This window comes from Choristoneura fumiferana, chromosome 27 (genome assembly GCF_025370935.1).
Source record: "Choristoneura fumiferana chromosome 27, NRCan_CFum_1, whole genome shotgun sequence".
NCBI lineage: Eukaryota > Metazoa > Arthropoda > Insecta > Lepidoptera > Tortricidae > Choristoneura > Choristoneura fumiferana.
Window position 1 is genome coordinate 4876887 of NC_133498.1, and position 24120 is coordinate 4901006.

General features: G+C 36.9%; 1 protein-coding gene across 1 annotated transcript; it reads left to right on the plus strand.

The window, feature by feature from the left end:
* The first annotated feature begins 1405 nt into the window (after nt 1-1405).
* LOC141443238 (uncharacterized) lies at nt 1406-21036 on the plus strand. Its single transcript, XM_074108447.1, has 9 exons — nt 1406-1817; nt 1892-2062; nt 4118-4264; nt 9833-10053; nt 11257-11454; nt 17111-17282; nt 18858-19004; nt 19681-19901; nt 20206-21036. The coding sequence occupies exons 1-9, from the start codon at nt 1722-1724 to the stop codon at nt 20402-20404; spliced, it is 1572 nt and encodes a 523-aa protein (XP_073964548.1). The 5' UTR covers nt 1406-1721; the 3' UTR covers nt 20405-21036.
* The last annotated feature ends 3084 nt before the right edge of the window (nt 21037-24120 follow it).

A 24120-nucleotide genomic window follows, 5' to 3' on the forward strand; every position in this document is an offset into this window, starting at 1 on the left:
TTATGCTATCTTTATAGGCCGGCAACAGACCAGTAATTCTCCTTGAGTTGTCGGTATTGACGGGCTGTGATCTGTGATGGTCATTTCCCATCAGATGACCCACGTGCTCATTAAAAAAAGATACCTGTCTTGGAAATAACATCACATTACCGGCCCGAAATTAGAAGTCTAGCAGTCTTGAAAACAAAGGAGTGGAGGCTCCACCAAACAGTTGGATAACCCGGGGGTTACAAAGTCGGGACAAAGTCGGGACTTTGTCACTTCAAAGTTCAATATCTCAAAAACGGCTTAATTCAAATTCAAATACGTTTATTTGCCAAACACTTTTTTTTTATTCGACTGGATGGCAAACGAGCAAGTAAGTCTCCTGATGGTAAGAGAGCTCCACCGCCCATAGACACCTGCAACACCAGGGGGATTGCAGATGCGAACAGTAGATTAGTAGTAGGTAGTAGATAATAGGTGAAAACAGGTGGATATAAATGACAGGTAATTGTCAGTAAGACTATGTTGCGCCATACATAAGGCATAGGTATAAGTATTTCATTGTTTGTCATCTGTGTTTGTTTACTGATTTTGTACAATAAAGAGTTTACATACATACATACGTACATAAGGCATACAAATAGCCACAGTCTAACACGCAGCATGCTTCTTACAAACAAACAACAATTAACAATTCATAAATTAATAAATTTCAAAATACATATCTTTAATATAAAAGTGAACCGCCAGAACAAGACAAAAAAACGAGACAGAGCAGGATTAGCAGAGAACACCATTTTGACACGTTTCTCCCAAACACCGCATTATTTCTCTGAAATTTTAAGGCAATTCGCTTCTTCCAACCTTGGGAATCGCGAAAAACTTGAGAAAATATGATATTGGGTGTGTACATTTTGTATAATAAGCAAAATAAAATCACGAGTTCGAATTTTGAGCCAAAAACGAGCGATCTATTATATATGCCAGTGTTGCCATTCAGGGAAAAAGAAATCCATTCATTATCCTGCATTGCAGTCTGTAAAGCTCTTTACCTATTCATTTCCGCGCGCCAGATTACGCTGGGCTTAGAGTCATGAAATTTGGCATGTAGATAGCTGGATGTCTGAAATAACTCATAGGCTACTTTTATTCCAATATTCCCACGGGATAGTTGTTTTTAACACAACACCTCAATGAAGATTATGATAAATATAAATTTTGGGATTTCCCACAGGAATTTTGTAACTAATTTAATTGTAACTACCAGATCGAATAGTTTAGGCGTGCGAAGCCGCGGGTAAACTCTAGTCTAGTATACCAATAATGATGATGATACTCGTGAATTACTGAGTTTGTAGGGTGGTACTCCCTACCGGTATATGTTATTTATATGGGTTAATAGTACATTGTGTCTTAAGGGCGGTAAATAAGGAATTACGAACGAGACTCTATTAGAAGCCCGAAGTCGAAGACTGAGGGCTTTAATGAGTCGATGTTCGTAATTCTAGTACCGCCCGTGCGACATACAATGTTTTTCATCACATTTGCGAGTAAAATTGTATATTTTTAAAAGAAAAACTAATATTTTTTCAAAAATTGCCGATACCGCTGGCTGCGCTCTAGGCAGCGCCAGCTCCCCGCCGCAGCATGTGCATGGCGTGCGTGTGCAGCGCGCGCACGGAGCAGCAGCACACCATGCAGTAACAAACTCATTTACCGACCGCGGGCTTCATGACATGAAAATTGGTACGGACATGGACTCATTTACCGCCCACGGGTTTCATGACAAGCACATTAAGGTCGAGGGTTTTATTTGGGGGGTTGCAACCAAGGTAGCCTGCATGTTACGACACAGTTTACGAGCAAGTGTGATGAAAAAAAGTATATATTTCTGGTGATTTCCCAGGCAATGGCGATTCGGATCTACCTTCGCATACTTGGCTATGTGGTGACTCTGGCAATACACATCAGCAACATAGTATATATGCGCAGTTTCCATCAGGGCGACGTCATGAAGGACCCCAAAATACGAGCATACATAGGCATCCAGTGGAGGTTTATTACGTGTTGGAATTTCGTAAGTATACACATCCTACTACAGGTCAATTCACAGGAGCTGGCACGAATGGATTGAATGATTGAATGAGAGAGTTGAAGTGAATGATTACACACACAGCTAAAAAAGAGCTGATTGCACAAAAGGAGAATGAACGAAATGAATGAGTATTTAAATGTCAAAATCCTGCCAAAAAAAAAAGTAACAATAATTTATAAACATAAAAATATTTAGCCACATGCTTCGTCAAATTAATAAAATTAAATAAAGAAATAACACATCGATACATCCGCAACAAGCTTCGTCAAACTTTTAAAAATACCTACACAAATAAACTACACAATAAATTTTAACAAACACAATCCCCGTCCAGAGTCCTGCCCGACCCAAAGGTGGGGGTAATGGGGATTAGACCAGCAGCATTGCCCCACTGAGAATGGAGACCTGCTGAACTAACCAGGACCCCGAGCGGGGGTCGTTGCCGTTCTCCCTCAATCGTCGCCCCAGCTCCTTAAAGCTCAAGGGCCTCACAAGGGACTGGCACGAAATCATACGTGGAATTCAAGGCGGAATACTTGGCGTGTTTTGATTTGGCGGCATTTGCTGCCGCTGTACCCGCCGACCCAACAGTTTGCCTCAAATGGGTCGCTGCAAAGTCAAAGTCAAAGGCAAAATACCTTTATTCAATTTAGGCCATAACAAGCACTTATGTCAAAAAAATCTACCACCGGTTCGGAAAAACTTCTGTTGAGAAGAATCCGGTAAGAAACTCAACTAGGTATATTTTCTTTTAACAGATTTAGGGGCTGTTTCACCATCCATTGATTAGTTTTTTTTTTTTTATACGACTGGATGGCAAACGAGCAAGTGGGTCTCCTGATGGTAAGAGATCACCACCGCCCATAAACATCTGCAAACCAGGGGAATTGCAGATGCGTTGCCAACCTAGAGGCCTAAGATGGGATACCTCAAGTGCCAGTAATTTCACCGGCTGTCTTACTCTCCAGTCTCCACGCCGAAACACAACAGTGCAAGCACTGCTGCTTCACGGCAGGATTAGCGAGCAAGATGGTGGTAGCAATCCGGGCGAACCTTGCACAAGGTCCTACCACCTGCAAAAAATTGCCTTAGTGTTAAGTGACGGTTAAATGTGATGCCGTCTCCATCTATTCGAACAAAACAAATAGAGACGGCATTACACCTAACCGCCAGTTAACACTAATCAATGGATGGTGAAATAGCCCCTTACAATATTATTAAATGATATATAAACATCACAAGTATTTACAGCAAATGTGCTAACGCACGTTGCGTCCCACAAGAGACAACGCCCTCTTCGCCAGGGAATCCTGCTGTCATTACACGACATGTTGTAGCTGTGTGTGTAATCATTCACTTCAACTCTCGTGGCACTATCTATACCTATTTGAATACACTTCACTAAAAATATGAAAATGTCATACATCTGTAATTTTTCAACAAAAATGTTTAAGTGACATTACTTTTGTTCAGTGCTTGAGAATCGATCTGTACTAACTAATATTTTGTAAATGCGAAAGTTTATGAGTAGGTATGGAATGAAATGAAAATAGTATATTTTGCTTAAGACAAGGTAAAATTGGTCTTATAGTGCTAACGAGCTTTCACATACAGAGCTATTAGATACCAGATACAAAACAATACAATACTCTTTATTGTACATCAGAAATAATCAATATCTTATTTTCTAAAGTAATTTTGTTTTTATTTTAATTAATTTTTTTTTTAAGCTTAAGTAAATTTTAATAAGAACTTTATATACCAAGATTAAATACTGATCCCACTATATAATTTATATTATAGTGCGAAAGTTTGTAAGTCTTTTTGTTTGTTACTTCATCACGTCTAAATCGCTGAACCGTTTTAGATGAAATTCGGTATGCATATAGTTTGAGTCCCTGGGAAGGACATAGGATAGTTTTTATCCCGGAAAATTGCATAGTTCGCGCGGGATAGCGATAAACGAATTCTACGCGGATAATAATCGTCGTAGGTCGCGAGTATTGGCTATATAGTCATTAATATTCTCATTTTCAGTTGTTCCAAATGGTCTACGCATGTCTGGGGCTCACGTGCGACGTCCTCACTTTAGTAAACTCCAAGAATAAAAGGTACGAGCTGCCCAAGCTGTTCAGCCAGGGTCGGAAGACCCTCTTCTCCGCCATAGTATGGCCGTCTACTTTCGTAAGTATAAGAGATGGGCCGAACGTGGTTTTTACCGAATACGAATAATCGGCCGACTGTTCGGTAAAACTTTTACCGAACCGAGTATTCGGTATAATTGATTGCTAACTAGAAACTAGAAATATAATTCAATTTTGTTGAAATGTTTAATCATGCAACTCTTGATTAAAACAAAAACTTGCTATGATTGTTTTTTGGAGTCTTTTTGTATTTTTTATTTCAACTCCAAATTTGTTACTTTTACGGGTATAACGTGAAACCATATCGAAAATACAAACTGAGACATGGATGCACAGAAAAACCAGAAAAACAGAACAAATTTTTCCTATGCATACATATCTCAGGTTGCTTATTTCTACTACGCTACTTATGCAGCAGCACTAGCGACATCTATGTTCAGCTCTCATCGAGAAACGTCACATTCTTTCGGAACTAACCGCTCACCCAAACAAGAGATGTCGCTACCAAGTAATCAAATTATGATTGATTTTTTGGAGTCTTTTTGTATATTTATTTCAACTCCAAATTTGTTACTTTTACGGGTATACCGTGAAACCATATCGAAAATACAAACTGAGACATGGATGCACAGAAAAACCAGAAAAAGAGAACAATTTTTTCCTATGCATACATATCTCAGGTTGCATATTTCTACTACGCTACTCATGCAGCAGCACTAGCGACATCTATGTTCCGCTCTCATCGAACAATTGCTCGCACAATTATGACCTCATTGATTATATTGACATTTACTTTATGTTTTATGAACATAAAAATTTATGAAGTAAAATTGTTAAATTCAAAAAAAGGACACGTTAACTGTTCTCAAATTGTTACTGGAAATAAAAATACTTTGGAGGATTTTCCAGGTAGTCATTTTTCGAAAAAATAAACTGGCGACGAATAATAACAACATCGTCAACAGTTGCGGAATCAGTCTATATTGTTTATTATAATTTACTATTTAAATAAATAAACTAAAATAAATAAATATCATGGGACACTTGACACCAATTGACCTAGTCCCAAACTAAGCTTAGCAAAGCTTGTACTATGGATACTAGGCAACGGATAAACATACTTAAATAGTATTCAACATCCAAGACCCGAGAACAAACATTCGTATTATTCATACAAATATCTGTCCCGGCCGGGAATAGAAACCCGGGACCTCAAGTTTCGTATTAATTCAATAAATCTGCATAAATTAATAATTGCCCACGAGAAAAATGTTACAAGTAACTTTTACGAAACTTCGGACCTTGTAGGTTAACACTGGTATTTTACTAGTGTATTTAAATATTTTCACTTTCGTGAAACAAGTCAACTTAGCATGGTGAAATTCGCCAGTATTTGGGCCAATCAACTATTTTACCCACACTTTGGGCGTCTCCTGCGTTACCAAAATTGTCTCTGGCGTTACCAAAAAATCATACTTCCAACAAGATATTTCACGGTTTAATAGATTGAACTTACGTAGGGTGGCATGTATTCATGTACACCATTTATTCAATTACAAAAAAAACATGTTTACTTATAAAAATCTGCAATTGTTTGAAAAATGTCGCGGACAGATTAGTGTCGGTAAAAAAGTTGATTGACCCATTTACTAGTTCGCGACTAGTAAGTAACTAGTAGGTTACTATTGTAAATTTGTGAAACATACACTAGTAATATACTCGTAATGATCCACGGGGTGGTAATACTAGTCTGGTAACATTAGTGAAAGAGGAATGCACTAGTCTTACATGAATTATTAGTGAAACAGATTTTACTAGCACTTGCAATTGTAACTCTAGTTATTGGTACAGTCACCAGCATTAATATCTGTCACAGCGGAGCGTGCAAAAATATCTGACAAGTCTTTCCCGCCCTAGAAATAGAGTCGTATCAGATATTTATGCACGCTTGTTGTGTCAGATATTGGTGCTGGTGACTGTACCTAACTAGTAAACCGTAACTTGTAGATTCGTGAAATAGGGCCCTGCTGTAGAAATCTTTATTACTTATTTGTTGTTCGTTCAATAGAAACAAAAACTAAGTTGTCTCTAAAATCTATTAAATATACCTAGTGCCATCCACGAAGACGCGTGATTTAGTCAAAATTAGACATTAATGACATTGTAATAAGAAGAATTGTGAAGATTAATAATTGAATTTATAATTATTAAATTTTATTTATGATGCATAGTTTTTTTTTAAATGTATATTATCTTGCTATTGTTTTGGACTAATATGGATTTAGAGTTAATAGGTTAACTAATTTATCTATATTAAATTTGAATTCCTGGAGATAACAAGTTAATTTAAGTATATTTTATATTATTGTTTTAAATAAGCAAATATTTGTACGCCTAACGGCAAAACATAGAGAATCCCTTAAATCTTAAAAATCTTTGTAACTTACCTATGTTATACAAATAAATCATTCATTCATTCATTCATTCATTCACGGTACGCGTCATCGTGAATGACTACGAGTACCTATAAACCCATGTACTCGTATGGCGTAGATAAGCAGGTCATGAATTTAGAATGATATGAAAACTAGGTGTTTTCAATCGCGTAACTTGTAGCTTCGTGAAAGGGCAAAGTAACAATGAAGGCTTCTGTAGCAGACTAGATGGCGCTAGTGTCGTGAATAAATAACTAAAGGAGCCATTCGCAGCGAGACTGTACATAGCGTCAAACGGGACCGGCTCTACGCTACTAACGCCATCTAGCGACATTTTACCTGTCTAGGAAACCCTCATTGAATGAGGGCTATCGTTTTTTGTCTCACTAGATGGCGCACTGTTGCGTGAGGTTTTAAGTATGGTTTTGAAAGTCTGTTATTACGGGCGTGAAAACAAAGTTTAGATTAAAATCATATTTAATACACCTTAAAACCGTACCATAAAAATATCGAGCATGCCACAGTGTTGCATAGTCCCCGTTTTGTTCGGAAAAAAGGGAGGACTAAGGTTTCCGAAAGACAAAACTGTCTCAAAACACAGACATTCATTGCCCCGGAACGCATAATTGCCATAATTAATTTCAGATATTGCAAAATATTCACAAAATTATTCTAATTATAAATAAACCCGCGTAGCGCACCCAAAAACTATGAGATTTGACATTTCGGAGACCTCACGCTACACTAGCGCCTCTAGCGGCGAATTCATTCGCGATAGCCCTCATTGAGATCAAAAATATATTACACCAAATAACAAATAACAAAATTATATTAGTAAGTTATAACTAAATTAAAAACTAATTAAGACAAAGTTAAATCTGGAAATGGCTCCCGTTTCGTTGTGTCAAAAAGCTGGCAGCATTTCCTCGTTTATATATTAGGTAGGTTTATTATTTGCTTGCTCTCCGTGTGATACGTGTTTTAATTATACCCTTAACAAAAATGTGGCTCAACAAACCAAAAACAAAGCCACAAAACGTGTTTTTATTATTTACATATTCGCAACATAAATAAGAAATTGTAATTATTTATCAACGAAACCGGAATAAGCAGATGGTGAGGTCAGTTATGTCAGTCGTTAAATTTTATTTTGTTTCTTAAATGTCACTACTATCAACATCATTTATTTTGTAAGCACTAGGTATGGGTCTTAGGGCCTTCTGCCTAACGTTTCTGACGGTCGCGATCGCAATCAAATTACAGTTTTTGTAATGGGAAATCTGTCATTTGATTGTGATTGCGAGCGCCAGAAACGTTAGGCAAAACATGAAGTTCCTGATTATTGTTAACGTCAATCATTGGAAAAAAATGCTATTCTTACCCCTCTGTCGCACGCAACAAATAAACAGTGCATTTTTGTCTATGATTCATATTGACAATATTCAGAAACTTCATAGTTGTGCAATGTGTCAGGATTAACTTTATAACGGCCGTTGACTAAAGTGGGTAGCGCTTTGTGTTATGTAAATTAAAACCATAACATTTCTTTTCTACCATGGATAAGGTGTTCCTCAATGATCATTGTCGCATATGGAGAAAGACTTTTCTCCACATCTTAAATGAGATACCTAGTTTATAAGTCTGTTTGTTTGTTTATTACCTCTTCACAGATAGGTTGAGTCCAGCGGAAAGACATAGTATAGTTTTTATCCCGGAAAATTGCGTAGTTCCCGCGGGATAGCGATTAACGAGTACGCAGGCGGAGTCGCGGGCAACAGGCTAGTAAATTGTAAATTAGGGTTAGTTTATAATTTACAAAGTACGAAATTCCTAAAGATACATGTCCGTCGTTCAGTTGACCTATATTTAAAATTAATGTCCTTGATAATATTATTTATAATTTATTAATCATATTTTTTACCAATTAAACAGCGAAATTATTGCGCAAAGCCTCAATTCCGAACTCAATTTTGTCTGATTATTAATATTATCAACTTCTAATCACCGATTAAAAATTACCGTGTAATGTTGGTAGGTACTTAATATCCACTTTGCCCGAAATAAATAATTTTATTTTTATTATTATTAATATCACATTACCGAAGCAATAATAATTATGCCGATTCCAATTAGTGTTTTTTTAAATGCATGTTTCAACTCCTTTCCGCTTATAGAAACGACCTGCATTTATATATGAGAGACCCGTTGGTAAAATGTTTCCCTATTCGCCGATAGATGGCAGTGTGTCGAGATAAAACTAGCTAACGTTTGTTTCTTATGGAAAGTAGTTATGTTGATGAAAAATTTGTATTTGCATCATCATCATATCAGTTTTCTGATATAGGTTTTTTTTGAGAATCACAAGTTACGACGTAACTTCGTTGATTGATTTAATATTGAAAGTTTTAAGTAGTGTAATTAACTAAGCTCAATCATGGCTCTATTATGTTGCGAATTGTAATCCATTTCGTGTGATCGGAAATGATATTATAATTTGGTGTGTATACTCTATAGTCGGATGACAATGCAAGTAGGTACAGTCAGCAATAAAAGCATACAATAACCACTTTAAAAAAATCGTCTCAAAATTTCGTGCATAATTTTGGCTTTAAAATGCATTTAGTTGTTTTAGCGTGATAAGGCAACGATATACACACATTCGCACACATGTAACTAAAAGTTTTTCTAATGAAATAAATAGTTAAACAAAATTAAGTAAGTAGTTTGTTTGTTTATACTCTTTATTGGACAAAAAGGAAATACAATTTTTTTACAAAAATACAGTGCCAAGTACAATGGCGGGCTTATCCCTGAAAGGATCTCTGCCAGTCAACCTTTGAGTGGGAAAGAAGAGCAATCAAATATAAATACCGATAAAATAGAAAAAATAAGAGCGTACTCCAACCTAAAAGGCCGGCAACGCACTTGTGACTCTTTTGGTGTTGCAGGTGTCCATGGGCGACGGTAATCGTTTACCATCAGGCGATCCGTTTGCTCGTTTGCCCCCTATACCATAAAAAAGAGCAATTTATGAGAGCGTGTTGTTTTAAATTCACGCAAAAACTACCAAAAAAAAAACATAAAAAAGACAAAATAGGCTTGATGTCGCAAAAACACTAACAATAAAAATTTTGGACAATGCCCATGGTATCTTACATTATTTTCTATTTCAGGTTGTGGCTACGCTATTCTGGCCTTTCTATCTATACGATAAGAGTTTAGTCTTCCCTGACTTCATAGACAAGATACTTACACCCTTGTCTAACCACGTCATACATAGTTTTATTGTGCCAGTGGTTCTATGGGAAATAATGCTCCAGCCCCTCACGGAGCCTAGAAACCATATGAAGAATGCACTTATACTGTTTATCTACACTGTTGTGTATTTTATTGTGTAAGTATTTGTTTTGCCTAGTTGATTTTATATTTGGTTTGCAAGTGGCCAGGTCGAAAAGGTACCGTTGGAGTTCACAGTCGAAATGAGAAGTAGAGTGTCTAACTCGGGTGAAATTACGCGTTTCCCCTCGATTCCCTTCGTTTGAGCGCCAGAAATATCTCGGGTGAAATGGGTCACTTTCCACTCTTGGTTATCAATCTACTATTAAATCCTTGAATGTACCAAATCTGGCTGCTGAAGTTTGTTTACATTTAGTTAAATATCTATCCAAACCACTTGGTTTACGGTGATACGTCGCACTCCAGCGGGCATTTTGCGGGGCTGTCATTTGGTAAGGTTCACAAATCAATTTTCGAGTTGTCATAATAAAGTATTTGCACTTAGTATTTGGTACCTAGTATTTGTAATGTGCAATTCCAAATACCTTAGCAACTAATGCTGTGCGTTAGTTAGGTATCTATTAATTGGTAAAATTTGGAAAAAATATTAATACATAATATAGATACCTAGCAAAAGTTATATTTCATTTAATTTAAAACTGAGGATTATGCACTTGAGGAGAGGACAATAGAATACAATGGCTTTGTTCGCAAGGTTGGCTGTTAACGAGTCAGCTCAAATAATTCCTACTATACTTAGTCGGTTTTGTCTTTTCGGACTACGAAACCCTGACCAAAAACTTGTTACAGACTCTAAATTTTTTACTTTTACGGGTATGCCGTGAAAACCGTTTACCTTTACTTGCCCGAATTTAATTTGCCCGAATCTCACTTGCCATACCAACGTTTGCCATAAAATATATAGAGCCGTGCTGTTTTTAGATTTTTTTTAATGTCATCATATAGAATGCAGTAGGTTAGGTTTGGTTAGTTTAATATCAACTCTGAAGAAATTACTATTTCAGAAATAAATTACTTTATGGCAAATGAAAATTCTAGACAACGTTACATTCGGGCATATGACATTCGGACAAACGATAGAGAACCCGTGAAAACATATCGAAAAAAAAAAAAAAAAAATCGTGAAAAAACCGTGATCGTCGGAAAAAATCGTGTCTAGATTCGTGCCCAGCAGTAGTGTAGGGGTTATAAGCACGCAGCACTGATTGCTGAGGCTCTGGGTTCGATTCCCAGTGCTGGTCTCTTTTTCTGGTTTTTCTGTGCATCCATGTCTCAGTTTGTATTTTCGATTTTGTTACAGACTCTTCTACACCGCCGTAGAACAACGTCTCTGGATATACCCCATATTTGAAAAAGCCGACGGCACGATATACACCCCCATGTTAATGGTGTATTCGTGTGTATTGACCAACATACACTATCGCACACAATGGTACGTGGCCTCTTATTTGTGGGGTCAACCAATAACCAAAGAAAGAATAGTTAATACTAAGAAACGGACTTAAAGCTGCCGCAACTAAGATTGATGTGATTTTTAGTCGTAATAAAGTTATTTTATTTTTTGCGTTAATAAGTTACGCCAATAGTTATATTTTGTCTTAGAACATTTGCGATTACAATAACTAGTTATTTTGTTGGTAATAAAAAAATATTTAGGTGTTAATATTCCTAATTAATTTACCTATATTTAGATATTTTTTTTAAAACAATTTATGAGTTATAAATATGGTGTCCTAACCTGACTTTGTTTTATTTAAACCTTATTATAGGCCTAATAATTAATTGATAAAATAACGAATAAATAAAGAACGACAGTGTTTCATTTTACCATTAAAATCATTCCAAATAAAAAGGATTTGCCTGAATGAGCACCTAAAATTATATTCATAACGAAACCTGTATTTTTTATACTTATAATTGCCTACCCTACGGAACCCAAAGATGAAATACTGTTTGAATGACAAGGTATTGGTTGTTTGACAAGCAAAGAAATAATAATAAAGAAATCTAATAATGAAAAACACTGTTTTTTATTAAAAAATCAAAAGATATTTATCATAAAAATCATTATTTAACTTACATAAAGTCGCTAACTGCGCGAAGTGTTCATCTATTTTCGAAACACACCTTAATACCTTTGAAATACAGTTCAAATTATTTCAAGTAAACTCGTCGCTTACGTCAAAATAACAATGAGCAGAAAGCGACCAGCTTATGTTGAGCTTCTTTGCCATTTAAAAAGAGTTTTAAGTGTATTACACAGTGGTTTTTGTAAGGAGTGGGAGAGGTCTACATACAATAGTTCGCTGTTAAATAGGGGAGAGCAGGTAGGCTTCGTACAGAGGGAGCATTCGTACAGTAGTCATATCTCCACTACCAAACACATTGACGCGATTGTATTTGTGTGCGTGACTCCCACTCACACGCATAGGCTAACCGCGGAGCGGAGCGGCACTGCGGCGTCCAGCTTCGTCAGGGCAGATCGAAACGTGTTTTCGCTCCACGTAAGTAATTTTTGGATTCAGTTTTGAATGCGTTTATCTCTAATAACTTTTTCTCGAATCGTTTACGTTATTATCCATGGGTTATATGTTAATGCTCTAGTTTTTCGTGTTAACGTTATTTTTGACATAATCTTAACGGGTATTTTTATTTTGATTTAATTTCTTGCTTTTTTGTGTTGGGGTGCCTTCGTGCATTGATGAGTGGGGTAGATTCGTACTGTACGAATGTACCCCGAGTTAGTATTTATGGTTTTTTTTTATTGTTTCAGAGTCTTGCCTCGAATATACGTAAATAAAAAACTGGCAACGTGCGAGTCGGACTCGCGCACAAAGGGTTCCGTACCATTATCTATACAACATTAGACGTTAGCAAAAAACGGCAAAAAATCAAGTGTGTTGTATGGGAGCCCCCTTTACCTAAATATTTATTTTATTTTAATTTAATTTTTTTTTCTTAAAGGAATTATAAAACTAAGAAATCTGTGAATATTTCAAGCGTCTACCTGTTGCCGTTATTAATATCAAGCAAAAAAACTGTAAAACAATTACGTTTGTTGCATGGGAGCACCCCTAAGTATTTATTTTATTCTGTTTTTAGTATTTATTGTTATAGTGGCCACAGTTTTGCTTAGTTTGGGACTAGGTCAATTGGTGTCAAGTGTCCCATGATATTTATTTATTTATTTATTTATATAATCTGTGAAAATTTTAAGTGTCCAACTATTACGACTCAAAGAGACAGAGCCCTATGACAAACGGACGGACAGACAGACAGATAGACTGCGGAGTATTAGTAATAGGGTTACGTTGGTACCCTTTGGGTACGGAACCTTAAAAAGGGAACTCGAACAGGGCAGGTAGACGAAGAAACAATGAAATCTGCTATGCAGGAGATCTTAGTCAAAACCTTGTCTATTAGAAAAGCTGGTCAAAAATTATGGTATCAATCGACAACACTTAAACTCGCTTAACAAAGTTCCACAAGAAAACAGTTGCTGAAAACGATGGTACATAGGTACAATGCCAAAGCGTGTGTTTAGCTCGAAATTTGCATCGAATCAAGTTTATCGACTAATGAAGAGGATGCTTTGAACAACTACATCACGGGGTGGACTTTGGACTAAGCAATTAATAAAAAAACTGTTATTTTGATTAAGACTGAATTATAATATGATTATGTGTTATTTTCGACCTCATTAAATATTTGTACTTTGTATAAATTGCTTTTTTGTGACTCTGTACGGAGGCTCCCCACTATGTACGAATGTGCCTTCCACCGTGTACGAAGCTACCCCGAGCGTGAGGTGCTTTCGTACGTTTCTCATTTTTTGGGGAAACAGTCACAACTTTGAAATGTTGCTATTTGGCAACTCTAATGAATACTACCATGGTAACTAGATATATAGGCAATGTGGTAGTGTTTCAATTATTTTGAAATTAGGTACTGGTTAATTTTTACAAGGCCTAGAGTAAAAAGTGTACGAATCCTACCTGCTCTCCCCTACCGCTATCGAATAATACATACCCCGTTTTAGTAAAGAACAGTTACTTGTCAGAAGTGGACATGTTAGTAAAAGTGATTGATAAAGGATTTTAGTTTAAAAGGAATACTTTATTAAAGGTAAGTTAGTATTTTATTGATTGTTACTGTTGTTATCATAGCAAGATAAGTTTTTGTAGGTCAGTATACCTAGTGTCAACCACGAAGACGCGTGATTTTGTGAAAATTAGCCATTAATGACATTGTAATAAGAACCACGGCACGCGTCATCGTGAATGACTCTACCTATATCAATAATCATACCTATAATTACTATACAGTGAAATATATCTGCAATATAATCTTTAAAGGGTGTGCTTTGAATCGGATGTTTGTCGTAAGTTTTCTTTCGTGGATTGAACGTTTTGTATTTTTTTTATATAAAGAGTTTTAGTTATTTACATGTACAGTCGAGTTCTTAAACATCGGAGCAAAAATTTTATCAAAAATATCTGAACACGACTCAACGGCGTAGAAGGTGTTGTGAAATGAAATGAAATCGTTTATTGCATGACCACAGGTATATAAATAAGATCCTCGTGTTTTGGTGTGTCCTTTTATGATCTACCATTTTCTTGGTGTACAATATAAAAAAATAAAATTGAACGAAATTAAAAATCAAATCAATGAAATTAAATTAAATAGAATACATTAAATGAAGTTAAAAATAAAAATAAACAAAACATAATCAATGTGTGTGTGTTTAAGTTGCGGGATCACGGTGGATGCAGGCCGCTGCCAACCGAAGCAACTGGAGGTCTATGTGTGAGGCCTATGTCCAACAGTGGACGTCCTACGGCTGAGATGATGATGATGATGATCAAATATTTTTGATCAAATTTTTGCTCACAAGCTTATGAACTTGACTGTACATGTAAATTACTAAAACTCTTTATATAAAAAAGGTACAAAATGTTCAATCCACGTAAGAAAACTTATGACAAACATCCAATTCAAAGGGCACTTTCTACTTTAACCATGGTCGATCTTACAGTTGTTGCAGGTGGTAGGACCTTGTGCAAGGTCCGCCCGGATTGCTACCACCATCTTGCTTGCTAATCCTGCCGTGAAGCAGCAGTGCTTGCACTGTTGTGTTTCGGCGTGGAGAGTAAGACAGTCGGTGAAATTACTGGCACGTGAGGTATCCCATCTTAGGCCTCTAGGTTGGCAACGCGTCTGCAATACCCCTGGTGTTGCAGATGTTTATGGGCGGTGGTGATCTCTTACCATCAGGAGACCCATTTGCTCGTTTGCCATCCAGTCAAATAAAAAATAAAAACTCGGGTTTCGAGGAATCCGCCGCAGTTACAAGTAATATTTAACTTTAATACACACACAGATACGGGCTCCATACATTTGTAATTTTAGTACGGTCAAGGACTTTAATTTATGAGCCACCATAACCTTTTCAAAGGAAAAGTCTACGATTTTCATTGCTAATTAATGCGATGCCACTATGACGTTTACTGAGAAATGGTCCCATGGTGGTTCATGAATTACAGTCCTTGACTATAATAATGAGTTATACAATACAACTGTTATAGATCGTGCCACGAGACGAGAGTTGAAGCGAATGAATTACACACACCGTTAAAAATGAACTGATGGCACAAAAGGAGAACGAATGAAATGAATGAGTAAATGTCAAAATCCTGCTGTCATTACACGACATGTTGTAGCTGTGTGTGTAATCATTCACTTCAACTCTCGTGGCACTATCTATATCAATCTACATATTTGAATGCACTTCACACAAGTATGAATACACATATGTATCACGGGACAATTCACACCAATTGACCTAGTCCCAAAGTAAGCTTAGCAAAACTTGTGTTATGGGTATTATATAGATATAGATACATACTTAAATACATATTAAACACCCCAGACCCGAGAACAAACATTCGTACTTTTCATACAAATATCTGCCCCGACACGGGAATCGAACCCGGGACCTCAAGCTTCGTAGTCAGGTTCTCTAACCACTAGAGGCCATCTAGTCTAGGCAATATATACCAAGGATGTTACGGACGGAGCTCCGATTCCGTTTCCGTTAAGTCGGAACTTCCGTTTCATATTAAACATCCGTTCCGGTTCCGCTTCCATTATTTTTGAAACACAAGTTATATCGGATGTCAATGCTGACCGCGGCGACTGGGCGGCGTACATCAAAAACATACAGAGGGCTAATCATGTAACGTTTCTGACACTCGCGATCACAATCAAATGATAGTTTTACAAAAACCCCCAGGTTTAGTAGACCTACCTTTAACATCTCGTCCACCTATCACTCAGGCTCCGATTCTGATTCCGGTTCCGTTTTCGGTTCCGATTCCGTTTCTGGTTCCGATAAAACATCCGTTACATCCCTGATATGTGTACATCCCTGAATATACACAAATATGATAATATCATAGTATACGTACGTAACAGTCGTACGAAAAAGTCGTGGTGGCCTAGTGGTTTGACCTATCGCCTCTCAAACAGAGGGTCGTGGTTTCAAACCCCGGCTCGCACCTCTGAGTTTTTCGAAATTAATGTGCGGATTAACATTTGAAATTTACCACGAGCTTTGCGGTGAAGGAAAACATCGTGAGGAAACCTGCACAAACCTGCGAAGCAATTCAATGGTGCGTGTGAAGTTCCCAATCCGCACTGGGCCCGCGTGGGAACTATGGCCCAAGCCCTCTTGTACTGAGAGGAGGCCTGTGCCCAGCAGTGGGACGTATATAGGCTGGGGTGATGATACGTACGTAACATTCAGTATCTTATTTATCGATCACTAGATGAACTTGCAGTGTTTCCCTTTAAGGGGCTGTTTCACCATCCATTGATTAGTGTTAACTGACGGTTAAATGTAATGCCGTCTCCGTCTATTCGAACAAAACAAATAGAGACGGCATCACCTTTAACCGTCAGTTAACACTAATCAATGGATGGTGAAACAGCCCCTTAATGTATGTCTAATCTAACTACAAATCTTACAAAGGAGAAGATTAATGGTGCTAACTTTGTGATTATTTCTTTAATATTGCATACTTGCCATTGACGATTTTTTTACTATAATTACGAATCCAATGTTATCCTAACATAAACCTTATTCGTTTCAGCATAATGTCGAAGCTCGGGTATCTACGGATGCTGGGTTATGGAGTGACCCTAGTTATGCACATAGGCAACCTTGTCTATGTACGTATGAACATGACCGAAGAAGCACTAGGAGATAAAAGAGTAAGACTGTTCGGGGAAACGAGACACAGATATTTTACTTGCTGGAATTTCGTAAGTAAATATATGAGTTTAATCAACAATTACTTAATTATTAATTTTTATTTGTTGAGGTGTTTAAAAGCTATTTTTACACTGAGGGAGTGGTAATATACAAGTGAAATTAAAGTAAGGGCCACTTGAGTTTCGTCGGTAAAATGAAATCAAAAATATATGTGCGTTTCTATTTGAATAGGTACATTTTAATTGAATGAAATAAAATAAGTTTTTGGTAAAAATTTAATTTTTAATAAAAGCTTTTTTTTGCTGACTGTATTTTTGTTGATTGTACTTGCATTGTCACCCAAACTACATTGGCATACCAAATTTCAAGTCGATGCCATTAACCATTGAAGAGTTCCGTCCTGCGGAGACGATCCTGGTTGGACTACCAGGATGTCACTAGTAGATTAATGCATTGTCACGCAATTTACATAAGTATTCCAAATTTCAAGTCAATCTGACTACTGGAAGTTGGTCAAATTTAACTTGCAAGATTTCAATCCAGACAGACAGACAGAGACAACGGGACAGATGAAACTAAATAAAAGCTAATGATTGTGTTCAGTCATGTTGTATTAATAAAATATTTTTTAGACAAGGAATTATACTTATAGTATTTTCGTTTAACAATGAAACTCCGTGGATTCTATTTTCTTATGGGTGTATACGTAAGTTTGTGTTTAATGACGAAAATAATTTTATTTTTTTAACTTCTAACGTGTTTAAGCGTAGTGTTGTTTGAAAAACAGTTTTACACGTTGGACTGTACAGTACTCGGGGACAAAAATTGCACATCGGTCTTTGAAAAAAGACAATTGGCTGTTCACGACGATTTCCGAACACTACCGGAGACCGTCCATTAATCGTAGTATTTATTAAGTGACATTTTATATCAAATACATACTGCACTTACGATGACTTTATGAAGTTTACGACAAATTAATGACATGTAAACTTCGGATATCTATAGAGAGCTGTTGCAACTACTAGAAAAAGGATAGTTCCATCTTTTTCCTAAACATGCCATCGTACAAATTAAAGTTTTGGGGGGTTTCAACAACTCTTTAATATATTTTCATCTAAATGCGTCCGTACTGCACCTGTACAACGACTGACAAAAGTCACGTCACAAGTAGTGTGTGACAACGCTCTACGAAGCCGAAATTAGCCGAGTCTCTTTCCAAAAACCGATGTGCAATCTTTATGGCCGGGTACTGCAGGGCTACTACGAAACTCGAAACTCCCTCTGACTCTGACACACTATTTAATACGAGAGCGAGAGGGACGGTAGTCGTCGAGGTAAATATTACTTGTGTAAAAATAGCGTGATATGTCCCGTATAATGGTATTTTGACTTCGAGTTTCGTAGTAGCCCTGCTGTACTAAAATTCACAAGTTTATTAGATGTGTGCTGCAGTGAACGTCAATAACCATTTTAATCTTGAATAATTTTGCTTCTTATGAAAGTAATACAAGATTGTCATGTTTTAAATTTTTATTTACTTATTACTTTTTTTATTTTAGTTTTTCATCCTTTCATTTTATTTTATGTTACTAGGTATGTATGTGCGGCTATATCTGTTACAGTTCCTTCAAATGATATATGCTGTCTTGGGGCTTTCCTGTGAAATATTACTTCTGAGAAACGCTGCTAACAAAAACTACAAATTACCCAAACATCTGAAAGGCTGCAGAGACACAATATTTTCTGCACTGCTCTGGCCGGTCACATTGGTAAGTTAATATTACTTTATTACTTTTCATATGATTAATGACATTGTTGAAGCCGTGGTGGCCTAGTGGCTTGACCTCTGAAGCAGTCACAAAGAACAACAACCCGTCATTTACATCCATACTTAATATTATAAACGCGAAAGTGTGTTTGTATGTTTGTGTGTTTGTCCGTCTTTCACGCCGTAACGGAGCGACGGATCGACGTGATTTTTGGCATAGAGATAGTTTATGGGCCCAAGAGTGACAAAGGCTACTTTTTATCCCGAAAAATGCACAGTTCCCGAGGGAACAGCGCGCGATTACCGAATACCACGCGGGCGGAGCCACGGGCAAAAGCTAGTAAAACCATAAAAAAAAAATCTATACAAGAATTTAAGTACCTAGTATTTTACAATGTAAAGTGGTAATTGAAGTATAACTACTATGTCCAACGCATTCCACCGGTTGCTCGCAACTCTCGCAATGTCCACAGTCCACCTAGTGGGAGGCCTATCAAACCAAAGCTTCATCTTCCGGTTCGTGGTCGCCACTCGAGGACTTTTCTCCAACGGTTATCTGTTCTTCGAGTGATGTGGCTGACCACTTCAACATGCATATTCTTAAAGCTATTTCGATGACTTTAGTAATTCGGCAAATTTCCGTCTGGATAAAAAACTAATACTTAACTTTTTTACAGCTGGTCTTTACAGTGTTCTGGACCTTATTCTTTTATGACAGAAGTCTCATTTTCCCTGACTTCATCGATAAGGTGTTGACGCCCGTATCTAACCATATAATGCACACAGCCATAGTCCCTGTGGTGCTTTGGGAAATATTACTTCAACCCAGATACGAACCGAAGTCTCATATGAAAAATATTGCGCATCTGATTGTTTACATGCTGGTGTACTTGAGTGTGTAAGTATGGAATTAATTGTTTAAATTATTTAAAATTTCAATTTGTATTACAGTAACCTTGTCCAATTTATTATTAGTGCAATTTTTGGTCTTTATTTGTTTAGTTAATCAATAGTTGACCCATTATGCGATTATTAATCAAGTGGGAAAAGTTAATTAACTCCTAAATAATTTTAATTAACTTTCAATTATTCGAACCACATGTTTAACAATTAATTAATTGTAATCTACCTACATTCTCGTGTGGGTATTGCCGTTATAGAAAATTTGCTTGTGGGGAAAAATAATTATATATTTTTTTCAGGCTGGTCTACACATACATAGAAAAGGGGCAATGGTTATATCCTGTATTTAAGAAGATATATGGAACCGTTTACTTCCCAATACTCATATTAATCGTTACTATACTTTTATTCATGTTCTATCACCTACAGTGGTCAATATCTTATTTAGTTTGGGGTAAAGAAAAGACAAAGAAAGAGAAACAGAAGAAAACGCGATAGAAAATTTTGGAATTCTTTATCTTCGAAGAATTCTGGATTAAAAATTAGCTGTCCTCATAAGCGTCCAAATACAAATTTTGTAGAGGAGTATTCCCTAATTACTAATAAGTTTTTGTTAAGTCTCATTTTTGATACAAGCTTTTTTTTGCTGACTGTACTTTTTGTTGACTGTGCTGGCATTGTCATATAAATTACATTTCCGTGCCAAATTTTAAGTCAAAGCTTGAGGAGCAAACTATTGAGGAGAATTCCGTCTTGCAGAGACGATCCTGGTCGGGCACTATCAAATGATTTTATTGTCACAGGATTTACATAAGTATAAATATGCAAAATTTAAGGTCAATCTGACAACTGCAAGTGGTTCAAAATTCAGTTGCAAAATTTGACTAGTACATACCTACACACATACATTGCAACTTAAATAAGAACTTGAAAAATAATTATTTCTGACAATACGACAGTAGGTATTTAGTACAATGAGTAACAACAATAACTAGCTTACCAATTTGTCAGTTTTGGCTTTGGCTTTGTCACTTTTTGCTTTTTACTCAACTGTCTTTCCAGCACTCGTAATATAAGAGTGAATTATTTTATAGTAGTAATTAGTAGGATTAAAGTTTTTTTTTATCTCACAAGGATCTGTTTTATTTAAGCCTACGTTAGCTGACGCGGCCTGCCCGGAGCGGGTGGACACCTATTGAAATTTTTCGTTTGTTAATTAAATGCATGTATAGTTTCTCTTGTATTTATATAAATATTGATACTTTTCTTTTCTTTAAGTTTTAATTGTATCACTCTTTTCATGATGTGTACACAGTTTGAATTGTAAATGATCTCTTGCCTTAATTATTCTCATTACTGTACCGCATTTTTACAATTTGTTTTGTATGCCAAAGTTAATAAATAAATAGTATGAGCAGCGCTACCTGCGCGCGGCGCGTGCGACGGACTGTACCAGCAGGGCTACTACGAAACTCGAAACTCGAAGTTCGTGTCGTGCGATCCCTCTGACACTTATACTATTCAATACGAGAGCGAGAGGGACAGTACGATACGAACTTCGGCCCTATACTACGAAGGGCAAAATTCCAATTTCGTATCTTGCCGTCCCGCTAACGCTTATATTTAATACGAGCGAGAGGGACGGTACGATACGAGCTTGGAATTTCGTAGTAGCCCCCCCTGCAACCCCTGCAGGCCCGCGAAGTGCACCCGCTCCAGCTAGCCTAGCTTTTTATGGTACAACAAATATTGTGCAATTATAATGTACGCATGGTGCCACCGGAACCACCGGAACACGACGTGTTTCGACCAGAAGGCAGCACTCGCGTTGGTCCCCATCAGCAACCGCTAAAATGAGGGCTATCGTTTTTTCTCTCACTAGATGGCGTACTGTTGCGTGAGGTTTTTAAGTAAGGCTTTCAAAGTCTGTTATTACGGGCGTGAAAACAAAGTTTAGATTAAAATCATATTTAATACACCTTAAAACCGTACCATAAAAGTATCGAGCATGCCACAGTGTTGCATAGTCCCCGTTTTGTTCGGAAAAAAGGGAGGACAAAGGTTTCCGAAAGACAAAACTGTCTCGAAACACAAACATTCATTGCCCCGTAACGCATAATTGCCATAATTAATTTCAGATATTGCAAAATATTCACAAAATTATTCTAATTACAAATAAAACCCGCGTAGCTCACCCAAAAACTATGAGATTTGACATTTCGGAGACCTCACGCTACACTAGCGCCTCTAGCGGCGAATTCATACGCGATAGCCCTCATTGAGCTGAAGTGCACGTAGTGCCGCGACTGCAGCAATAAACACCCTCACAAAGAAAGAAAACATGATGATATGCGAAGAAAAAAAAGAAATTAAAATTTAAAATTTGTATGTTACTGTCATCCTCCCAGCCTATATACGTCCCACTGCTGGGCACAGGCCTCCTCTCAGAACAAGAGGGCTTGGGCCATAGTTCCCACGCGGGCCCAGTGCGGATTGGGAACTTCACACGCACCATTGAATTGCTTCGCAGGTTTGTGCAGGTTTAATCACGATGTTTTCCTTCACCGAAAAGCTCGTGGTAAATTTCACATGTAATTCCGCGCATGAATTTCGAAAAACTCAAAGGTGCGAGTCGGGGTTTGAACCCACGACCCTCTGCTTGAGAGGCGATAGGTCAAACCACTAGGCCACCACGGCTTTATTACTGTGCATGTCACGAATTGGTCCCAAATCAGCAAAAATTGCTGGTTTTGCGAACGGCGCCGATCTGAGGTTAGCCCGTTTTGACTTGAAAATGACTTTTAGGTACAATGTCAAAATTTCAGTTAATCCAAAATTAGAATTTTTGTGAACACTATAACTTCTTTTTGGAGATTCGCGCTGTCATCGTTCATCCACCATTACCTCTCATTATTTCGTTTCTAGATTTTTTTTACCGTACAACGGCAAAAACTACTAGACACTGGCAAAATTGTCCTCTGATGGACAGAGCCATATTTTTTAAAGAAACAACAACTTCTTTTTGACGGCCAATTAAATGCATTAGATTTCAAGCTCATTCAATGAACAACAATAAAGTATGTATTAGATATTACATAACCGCATCTTGTGTTATTAGCATTGGCATAAAACCTCTTGATGGTACCCTTATTTATAATACCTACTTGTTTCTCTACTGCTAAATTATAACAGTAAAGTACTTATTATTCTTCATATTAAAATAGATTTGAATTTCATTTAAATTCTCCGATTAGATTCAAATTCATCAACCTGACGATGTTTTTTCGGGTACCTACGATTATTTTTAGATTTTTATTTTTAGATGATGGTTTTTAAATACATGTTTCTGTGACGAAAGAAAAATGATGTTCCATTTAGCATACTGCTTCAGTTATACAATCACCATGTCACAGTACAAAAAAGGAGCAGTATAACGTCTCGGAAGCGTCCTTGATATTATTACCTACGCTCGGAAACGCGCGATAGGGCTGTCACTAACTGTCACTCTCCAGTTAGGTATGTATTTGATAATTTACATGCAATTTAAAGTAAGGAAAGGATTAGGAGCTTTAGGAAATTATGGAAGAAATAGACTAAGTAGTGTTTAACAAAAATGCATTTTGCGTTATTTTAATAAACCACAAAACGTATTATGTTTTTAAACGGTTTTATTTAGCTTCATCTCATCACTAACCATTGCGAAACCAATAGATAACTAACACATAATTAAAACGGAAACATAATATTATTTTTAGTCTTACCTTTCCGACTGAGTTGGTAATGTAAAAAATTACAATTCCGGTTTCGATATACATAGATGAATTTAAATATCCGTACACCGAGCAATATCTACTTACTGTTTATATTGTCGTGACAGAATTAGGTTCGTAATAAACGCACGTGAGCTCCGCACCGACCGTACGTAGCCGCGGAGCCACTCGCGACTGATGGTTTCCGAGGTATGCTAGAATTCGTGGCTCTTAGATATAACTCGCGTAACGTTCCGGCCGTTTGTATGAAGACGTTATACTGCTCCGTACTGTGACCATGTACCCTGTTAAGAGCTCAAATCGAAAACTTTTTGTGGTTGACATCTAAAGTTATGCGCTCATAAATATGGAAACAATTCAAACGTTATCGGATATCTTCATGGATACTACAGCCGATGTAATAAAACATAGATTTGAAGCAGGATTTTTTTTGGATCATTGCTT